This window comes from Aythya ferina (assembly GCF_964211825.1).
Source record: "Aythya ferina genome assembly, chromosome: Z".
Taxonomy (NCBI): domain Eukaryota; kingdom Metazoa; phylum Chordata; class Aves; order Anseriformes; family Anatidae; genus Aythya; species Aythya ferina.
The window spans coordinates 2,911,940-2,921,825 of NC_140299.1; the positions used below are offsets into that span (position 1 = coordinate 2,911,940).

At 59.2% G+C, this 9,886-nt stretch overlaps 1 protein-coding gene across 1 annotated transcript in view; it reads left to right on the forward strand.

Moving 5' to 3' along the window:
• Positions 1 to 1,512: 1,512 nt before the first annotated feature.
• Positions 1,513 to 9,886, forward strand: part of SKOR2 (SKI family transcriptional corepressor 2) — a 34,056-nt gene continuing 25,682 nt past the window's right edge. Inside the window, exons 1-2 of the mRNA XM_084505374.1 lie at positions 1,513 to 1,576; positions 8,074 to 9,886. The exon at positions 8,074 to 9,886 is cut by the window's right edge and continues 458 nt beyond it. Coding sequence (XP_084361500.1) covers positions 8,107 to 9,886 — 1,780 coding nt within the window. The 5' untranslated portion in view covers positions 1,513 to 1,576; positions 8,074 to 8,106. The remainder of the gene's footprint in view (positions 1,577 to 8,073) is intronic.

Consider the following 9,886-nt stretch of genomic DNA (forward strand, 5'->3'; position numbering starts at 1 on the left):
GCTCCTCGGGGGCTCCGGAGCAAAACGCGGGGAAATTCGTGGACCCCCAAACCGTTTCGGTTTCGCACTGAAGCGCAGCGCAAAGGCTCGCAGCAGCCTGGCAGGGAGGGCTTTGGCATGGTGGGGGACGCTTGAGGAGGGGCTTGGGGGTAGCCCCATAGCACCTGGAGACCCCCCAGCCCCTTGCAACCCTCCAGCTTCTCGGGGAGCAGGGTCATATCCGACCCTGCGGACTCCTGGCTTCGCGCACGCACCAAAGCGAATTTGGTGCCCGGGTAAGTTTGACCTGTTTCTTGGCCCAGATACGTTTCAAACATTTTTCCCGTTTAAAAAAATAAATAAATATATATATATATATATATATATAAGTAAAAGATAAAAACAAAATGGAATAAAAAGAGAAAGGACGAAAGGTTTGTTAAAATAATAATAATAATGCAGGCTTGGTGGGCACTGAAGTGCCGATATCGTGAGCGCGATGCGGTGCGCGAAGCTTTCCCGGTGCGGGGTTTGGGACCAACCCGGATCGGAGGAGAACTGCAGGGCCGGGGCAGCCCTGACCGTGCCCCACACCCCATAAACTCGTCACCCTTCTCCCCAGAAAAGAGGATCAAGGGGGCACAGATGCGTACAACACCCCTAGGATTCCTCTCCCCTCTCCCCAGTCCGGCTCCTGGAGGGTGTTCATCCTCGACCGGGGGGCACACAGCGGTGGGACAACTGGTGACTCCCCTCTGGGGGCCGGGAGCCCCCCCCTTTGCTGAGGGGGACACTCTCCCGTCCCCCAATACCTTGAGGTATGCGCGCAGCCTAACAGCACAGGCTGCGGTGCTCTTCTCCTTGCAGCCAGCTAAAGGCTGTTCTCTTAATGAATTACTAATGAGTTAAAATTGGACAGCCGGCTTAATTAAAGCGTAGAGGCAATGTGTTTACCACATTGTAATTGAACTCATTAGGGCTCCGGCTTTGTGTTTTTAAGCAGCCGCCTTGTTCCGCACGTCGGGTGATCGGCGGGGAGCGCTTGCTGGGGACGGGGGCTCTGCGGGAAAGGGGGGGGCTGGGGGACAGCTTTGTCCCCCCTCTCCTTCTGTAGGGCAGTGTTCTTGGGGGGGTGCCCTCCTGCTGTCCCACAAAGGGCCCCGGGTTGCGGAGGTGCTCGGCTTTCAGTGGGAGAAGCAGAGAAGGGGTGCAAGGATTTTTTTTTTTTTTTTTTCAGGGGAAGGGGGGGGGGGATCTGGGGAAGCAGAGCCCGCCCCCACGCCAGGGTGCCTCTTGCCCCCCTCCATCCCCACTTCATAAGGCGTGGGGCTCCCCTCCATCCTCCGCAGCCGTCGGGGCGGACCTGCCCGGGGGTGGCGGCGGCAGCGGCAGAGTGGGGGCGGCCGCTGGCCCCCTGGCGAGGGGAGGGGGCCGGGGAAGGGGGCGGCTTCCCCGTGCCGCTTGCAGGGCGCTGCCTGGCTGCTAGAAGGCGTCCGAGACCCGAGCCACCCGCGGCACAGCCGCCGCGACCGAGGCAGGAGCCAAAGTTCCGCGGAGCGCGGCCCGGGGGGGCCCCCCATGGAGGTCGGGCGGCCAGGTAAACCCGCGGGGCTGGGGCTGAAGCGGGGAGCTGGGGAGGGATAGAGGTGGGGAACCCACCTCCTGGGGTTGAGAACGAGGTGATATCGTCGCTTGTTGTCGCGATGGGTCGTGCAGCCCCGGGGTGGAGGAAGGATGCTGCCCGGCACTGGATGGTGGGGCAAGGGGAGCCGGGGAGGACCCCTCGCCTTGTCCCCCGAAAATGTGGGCTGCGTTGGAGGGAAGGGGCAATGAATCGGGGCTACGAGTGTCCTCCTTCCCCTCTCTCGCATAGTTATGTATATAATATCTATTATTTTTGTAATTTCCGTTCGAAATCATGAAGTTCGGGCCGGGTTTAGGGAACGTCCGGGAGGCGCAGGGCTGGGCGCACCCCGAAGCGGGGACCCCTCGGGGTGCTCGGCCCCCACCCCCCCGCCGGAAGGGGTTCCTGTGGGGGGAGAGGGGCTGGGAAATCCCAAGAGGTGGGATAGAAGACGGCAACAGCTTGCCAGTAGCTCCGAGGTTTAACATCATGGGGAGGGAAGACGACGCATTTTTATTAGTGTATTTACCGACTGCGCCCTGAGGGTTTTCGGGGCCGGAGAGCTCCAGCCAAAGCGGGAGGGGAAAAACAGATGTAAGTGGGGGCAGCCCTGGGGAAATCCCTCTCCTCCCCAAGCCTTTGCTCGACGGCAATGGCTTGTTGCACAGCCCCGGAGCAGGGGCTCATCGCGGTGTATGTAAGCCTTTGGAAACAACCCATATAGAGTTGGTTATAGGGAAAGAGCTCTTGTAGCAGAACATCCTCCACGACGAGTCACTTTTTAATGTAGTGATGGAATCATGGCGAGGAAGGAGGGGGAAGAGGGGGATGTGGTGGTGGAAGGGGAAAGAAGTTGCATTTGGTTGGAGAGGCAGAAGGTGACGAGCCAGACCCCTAAGTGGGTAATGTGAACTGTCAAGGAGAGCAGGAGCGTAAAAGCCAAACAATCCCAATCCCCACAGGTTGTTTATTCCTCATAAAATACAACTCTACATAGCAGGAAGTTACTGCAAACATTTATCAATAATGAATGAATCTCCTGTAATAAAATACTCACGTAATTAGCTACAGTCAAGTACGTGCATTATGCCAAGCCTTTTGCAACTCTTTGTTGAAAATCCGACAAATCCTTTCAAACAGCCTCTTAAGAAGAGGGCTTAAAAAAAAAAAAAAAGAGAGAGAGAAAGCCATCACCCAGCATTTCTCCTTCTTTTATGCCGTTTCTGAAACCCAAACCATAACTACTCCTGAAATATAACAGAAAACTCTTTGGTGAATTCAGAAGAGTCATTAACATTCAGCTTTAAGTGAATGTTAACAGTAAATAAAGAAATCTCTTGATTGTAATAGTTGCAACAAAGCAATAATAAACCAGTGGGTGGTCATCAGTAATGATAAATGTATCATTATTACTGTGTGTTGGGAAACGGGGTTTGGAAAGTACTTCAGACTTTTTAGTGGCAAGCTTGGTGGCAATTCGTTTCTTAGCCTGAAAAAAAAAAAAAAAAGCCATATAATTTTATACACAATTTAGGTGAAAATAAATTTAAATCTGTATATTACATTTTTAATTTCAAGATAGTAATTAAAGCTGGTTCATTATATCTCCTCTGAAAGTCTCAGCGCTCATCTTAATTGCCTGTTTGTACAAGCTGCTTTCTAAGACACCCAAGGTTACTCGGTTCTGGAAGAGGCAAAACTGAATTATTTACAGACGTGATGAGTCTTCGCCCCATAACGTCACGTTTCCCTAGGAAGTTTGGGATCGTCGGTCCCAAGCCCTGTCGGGGCCTCGGTTTTACTGCCGTGGAAGTTTGTTGCTCGTTTAAATACTTAAAGCAAGCACGTTGCTGATGGAAGACCTTCACAGCGCTTTAATTTATGCGTCGGAAAGCAAAATCAATAGCTGAGGTGTTTTTTGTTTGGGATTTTCCCTCTCCCCGGGGGTTAATTCACCCACCTCTAAAGGTGCAGCTGTTGCCCCCCCTGCCACCACGTCCCCAGACAGGACAAAAATAAAGGTACTCGTGCTTTTAGGCGCTGGGGAGGAAGAGGATGGGATGCGTTGCAGCGGTCTCCTCCTGGGCTGCGAGTCGCTTCTCCTCCGAGGAAAGCAAGATCGCAAACAGCGATTTTGGTGCCGTTTCGGGTGGGTGGGTGCTGGGGGCTGGCGGAGCCCCTTTCCCCGACGGGGGTCCCCGCGTGTGCTGGCGGGGGTCTGCACGTACCTTCGGCGATGGCCAGCTCGGTTTTCATCACTCGGAGCGTATTAAATTGGGAAGTTAACAGGGCTCCCTCAGACAAAAGATGATGCTGTTCGCGCTTCCTTCCCTTCAGCCGCCGCTCTGGCTTTCAGCTGCTGGAGGGGTATCAAACTCCCCCGAAATGCCCGAGCCCTAAACTCTCCTAGTGCCTTTAAAGTGCCGGGAGAAGATCGCTTGAGTCTTTTCCCCTTCCCGTTGTAATGATTGTAGCCGCGTCTTTTCGAGGCGTCCTCTTGCCACTGGAAAAACTCCGCGTAGATCTCTGCCCTTTTGTTGTGCCTAGCTGGGTTATTCAAGAGCAGAGACAAAAGCCCGAAGTGATGTGATCTAAATGAGCTCCGGGGTTTTCCAGATGGGACCACCTCTATTCCAAATGCCCCTCTGCTTTCTGCTTAATACGAAAAAAAACGCGATTGAAAAAAAAAATACTTAGAAAATGGCCTCGCTGTAGACCAAGTGGCACAGCGAAACGTACCCCAGACTATTTTTAAAACCCCCTTTGCCGCCTAAATTTTGTTCGGAAAAAAAATGGGTTTATAACGATACCTTGTGTGCCTGCTACTTTCATGGCTGTAAGTTTCAATGGGATGTGGAGGGGTGGGAGGAGGGAATGGGTCCGCGTTGGGGGTGGTTTTCTTTGTGTTTTTTTAAACGCAGCGAGGTTATCTCGTTCCTCGTGGCCTGTGTGCTACAATGTTTAAGCGCCGTGGAAGTAAATAAAGGCCGTAAGGACGGGATGGGGTGCTTTAAACTTGGCCGCTTTTCTCTGCTGCTCGATTTTGCACGAAGCAGTACGCAGCGAGGAGATCTGCTGCTTTCGCCTCGCTTCTAGCCACTCCAGGGCACGATCGCGATAGGGAAGAGGGAAAAGGAGCCAGGACTCGTGCTTATCCCTCCCAAGCTCCTGGGAGAAGTTCGTCCGCTTTCCCCTCTCCCCTCTAAGGAGGCGGCTCCAACCCAGCCATTGCAAACTGCATCAAAAATAAATTAATTAATTAAAATTTAAAAAAAATAATAATAAAAAAGAAGGAAAAAGAAAAGAAAAAAAACGGGACTAATTGCAGGCGGTAGCAGGACGGGAGCCCGGTTCTGCAGTGTGCGGACACCCCCTTCCAAGTCGGGATGGCCCCTGGTGGGGTGCGGGCTGGGCTCCGGCCGTCCCCGGTAGTGTCCATGGGGTCGCTGGCGGCTGCGGCAGCCCGGCGGGACGAGCCCTCCTCGGGGACACCTGCGGGATCCGCCCGGCCCCTGGGCAGCCCGACCTTTCTCCGACACCCTCACCCCGCTCCCTTGCCGCGCTGCTCCACGAGGGCTCCCAACAGGTTTACACGTGGAGAAAAAGTAGAGAAAGGTGTATCTGCTCGCCCCGGTGCTGAAGCGGATCGGTCTGCTCCCACCTCGGAGAGTTCCGCCGAGCTGAGGCCCCTCGGTGTGGCTGCGGGCAGCGGCAGTGTCACACGCACTGTCCGGCACTCTTCTGTCCACGGGGACTAAGTCCCCCTGGGGTTCAGCTCTCCTTACAGCAGAAATTGAGGAAACCCTCCAATTTCTGCTATTCTTTGCAAAGAGGCCAGTGGCGCTGAGCAGGTGAACGAACAAGTTTACTTTTGCTCTTCGCTTAATGACCATAAAATAAAAGACAAGCGTTGGCTGACGACTCCCCAGGACCGAGCCCGTGTTGTCAGCCTTTCTCGGTCTGCGAGGCTCGACCGAAGGAGGGACCTTCGTTGAAGGTGCGTTGCGCGACCCGCCCGTCCTTTTCGCCCTTTGCAACCGCTTGCAGCCCTCCTCCATCGCAGGGCTCAGAGCCCGGGGGGAGCCTGCACATCCCGGCTTCTCCCGGGACCCGTCGGGGCAGAGCCACCGTGGCAGGACCCCGCTGCCACCCGGGGAGCGGGCAGTCCGGTGGCCGCTGCGGGGATGCACCCACCGAGCTCCCGCAAGGGCCAGGGGCTCCTCCCGATAACCCCGCCGTCCCTCCCGGTGCCGGCCAGGCACCGAGGGAGAGAAGACAAGGAAGGGAGATTTTCTCCGTGGCGTGGTAATAGATCATACAGTGTGTGACACGGGTTTAACCAATAAAACAATTTGAATCAATTAGCTGGCGGAGGAGAGTTTTGAAGTGTAAAATTCATGTCAGTCTGGCTAGGAAGCATTGATTAAAATGTCACCAATGTGAGGCTTACAGCTATTGCTCACACGAAAGCAGCGGGCTCCGTGCAGAAGAGGCTCGGGAAAGCAGGAGGGGGGAGAGGGGAGGAGGGGGGCTCCGTGTGACAGTCGCGGAACGGGGGCGAGCGGAGTTTAATAAGAAGTGACAGAAGTAATAAGGAGAGGTGTGATTTTGCCAAGTTAGCGCGGACCCGAGCGATCGGGGGGCTCCGCCGTTCCGCTGCCCGGCATAAAGAGCGGAGAGAGCCGGAGATGCCCGCGGGTGTCCTGGGAGAGGTCGGCGCTGAGATTTTCGCCCGGCTCTGGGACAGCCGAGCGAAAAACAGAAAAAAAAAAAAAGGGGGGGGGGGAGGAAACACACTTTTTCGTGGTTATGGAGCAGAAAGGTTTGGCATTGCTCATGTGGATGGAGAGAAAGACGGAGATGAATTCATTTTTGTAAAAAGAAAAAAAAAAAGGTGGGGTATTACAAAACACCCGATAGTCCATATTCCCCCCCCCCCCCTCCCCCCGGTTTAGCCAGAATAAAGCTTTCCTTCCATTTATTTTCATTTTCTTGGCCGTTTTTAGCCGGTTCCGCAGTTTTCCTCTCCCGAAAGGAAGGCAGTGGGCTGATTTGGCCTCTTCGCTCCCTCCTGCCGCCGGGATGGGACCTTCGGCCGCCCCCTACTCCCTGTCGAGATTCCGCAAGACCATGAAATATCTAAATGTTTCACCTGCTTGGGGAAAAAACAAAAAAAAGAGAGAGGTAGACGTGGCAGCCGTGCTGCAGACTATTTGCAGGGATTTTTATTTTTTTTTTTCCCCTCGTTGGGTACATAATGAAATTAGAAAAATCCCATTTGCTCCGTGTTGCTCTTTGTAAGCTCCTCAGTGAGAATCTTTTTTTTTTTTTTTTTTTGGTGAACCGCAATTTGGAGGGGGAAGCGCGGCACCACCACCCTCGCCCAGATCGCAGGAGCTGCATCCTGTTGTTGCTCGAAATCAACTTTTTTTCCCTTTTTCCCTCTCTCTTTCCTCCCGCCCTGTAATTTCTGGCGGTATTCAAAAATACAATTTGCGGAAAGACGCGGCTTGTCTACTCACTGAGCACATCCAATTCCTTGGAAGAGGACTATGGGAGGGGGAAAAAAAAAAAAAAAGAGGGGGAAAGGGAAAAGCCCCCCCACCCCTTAAAGGGATACGGAGCATGGGTGAGGCTGGGGGTGCGCTGAGCGGGGTCCCGGGGGACAGCGACGGGGGGGCACTCCCCGACGGGGCACCCCGACCCCTCCTGGGGAGGGGAGGTGAGGGAGGGAAGAAAGGATGGAGGGAGGGCTGGGGGCCGGACCCCCGGCCGGGGGGGAATGAGTACGGCATGGCCCGGCCCCCCCCCCACTGACGTCACCGCACTCACGTTTTGGGGGGGAGGCAGAGAAGCGCGGAGGCTCCGCGCAGAGGCTGGGTCCTGGTGGCCGCGCTGCTGCGGGGATGTGCGGCTGGAGGGGGGCTCGGCGGCGGCGGCGGCACGGCTAGAGAGCACCCGCAGAGGTAAAGGGAGCCGGGAGGGCAGGGAAATGAACTTTTTCCATCTCCCTTCCCCGGAGGGCCCCCCCCCAGGAGGATGCTGCCGGGCGGTTTTGCCGGGCAGCGGCGGTTTTCTAGGATGGGGAGGTGGGCGCGGGCTGTGGGACGAGGGCTGTGGACCCGTCTTTATGGGGAGGGTATGGGATTTGCTTGGGGGTGGGGGGAGCGAAGGGGGATGCGCGGGCCGGGAGAAGCGGGGTGGCCGTCGGAGAAACGCTGTCTGCGAGCGGGCCCGGCTCTCAGCACCCCGCTTTGCTGCGGAGCCCCGCTCGCTCCCTTATCAGGGCGGGTTTAGGGTTTAGGGGCCGGTTCCACCGTCGGGGAACGCGGCCAAGCAGGGAGCCACACAGGGATGCTTGGCCCCCGTCCGATGGGGCGGGCAGGCTCCTGCCCGATGGGTGCCCCGGCTGACGGCTCTGTTTCTCTCTCTCTCTCTCTCTCTCCCCCTTTCTCCCCGGGCGGCCACAGCTGGAGCAGAGCAGTCCCCCCAGCGCTGAAGAGATGGCGACGAGCCCGCTGCCCGGCCCCACGGACATCCTGCTGCCGTCGCCGTCCAGCGCGTACCCGCCGGACCCCATGAGCCAGCCGCGGGCCGGCCACGCCGCCATGAAGCCCAACCAGGTGGGGCAGGTGATCCTCTACGGCATCCCCATCGTGTCCCTGGTGATCGACGGGCAGGAGCGGCTGTGCCTGGCGCAGATCTCCAACACGCTGCTCAAGAACTTCAGCTACAACGAGATCCACAACCGGCGGGTGGCCCTGGGCATCACCTGCGTGCAGTGCACGCCGGTGCAGCTGGAGATCCTGCGGCGGGCCGGGGCCATGCCCATCTCCTCCCGCCGCTGCGGCATGATCACCAAGCGGGAGGCCGAGCGGCTCTGCAAGTCCTTCCTGGGGGAGAACCGGCCGCCCAAACTGCCGGACAACTTCGCCTTCGACGTGTCGCACGAGTGCGCCTGGGGCTGCCGGGGCAGCTTCATCCCGGCCCGCTACAACAGCTCCCGCGCCAAGTGCATCAAGTGCAGCTACTGCAGCATGTACTTCTCCCCCAACAAGTTCATCTTCCACTCGCACCGCACCCCCGACGCCAAGTACACGCAGCCCGACGCCGCCAACTTCAACTCGTGGCGCCGCCACCTCAAGCTCACCGACAAGAGCCCCCAGGACGAGCTGGTCTTCGCCTGGGAGGACGTCAAGGCCATGTTCAACGGCGGCAGCCGCAAGCGGGCCCTGCCGCCCGCCCCCCCGGCCCCCCCCGCCGCCGCCGCCGCCGCCGCCCCCTGCCACCCGCTGGGCTCGGTGAAGGCGGCGGCCGCCGTGGTGGGCGGGGGGCTGCTGAGCCCCCACCTGCTGGCGGCACCGCCGGACCTGCACCAGAAGCGGCCCCGCTTCGAGGAGGACGACGAGCTGCAGGAGGCGGTGGCGGCGGCGGTGCACGGCGGCAAGAGCCCGCGGAGCTACCCGGTCATCCCGGTGCCCAGCAAGGGCTCCTTCGGCGGCGTGCTGCACAAGTTCCCCGCCTGCGGGGGGCTCTTCCCGCACCCCTACGGCTTCCCCGCCGCCGCCTTCGGGCTGTGCCACAAGAAGGAGGAGGGCGGCGGGGGCGGCGGGGCCGAGACCCTCGGCGGGGGGCACAAGGCCGGCGGGGGGGCGTCGGGCGGGGGGCTGTCGGGGCTCTTCTGGCCCGGCAGAAAGGACGCCGCCTTCTACCCGCCCTTCTGCATGTTCTGGCCGCCCCGCACGCCCGCCGGCCTGCCGGTGCCCACCTACCTGCAGCCGCCGCCGCAGCCCCCCGGCGCTTTGGGCTGCTCGCTGGGCGACGGCGCCGGGCTGCTCCGCCAGGCTTTCCTGGACCTCTCGGAGCCCGGCGGCGAGCCGGGAGCCCCGGGGCTGGCCGCGACCCCCGCCTCCGCCTCCGCCGCTCCCCCCCAAGCCCCCGCCGCCGCCGCGGTGCGGGACCCGCTCTTCGAGTCTCCCCCTGGCGGAGGCGGCGGCGCGGAGCCGGCCTCTCCCGCAGCCTCGGATGGGGGCGGCGGGGCTGGAGGGGGCGGCCGGGTCCCCTCGCATCCCCCGCACCTGCTGGAAGCCGCGGGGGGCGGCGGCCGCAAGTCCGGGGGTGGCGGCGGTGGCTACCACCACTCCAGCGCTTTCCGCCCGGTGGGCGGCAAGGAGGACTCGGAGAGCTTGGCCAAGCTGCACGGCGGCGGCCCGCACCGCCCCGCATCGCCGCTGCAGCTCCTCCTGCCCCCGCCGCCGCCCCCGCCGCCCCCCGAGGATGGGG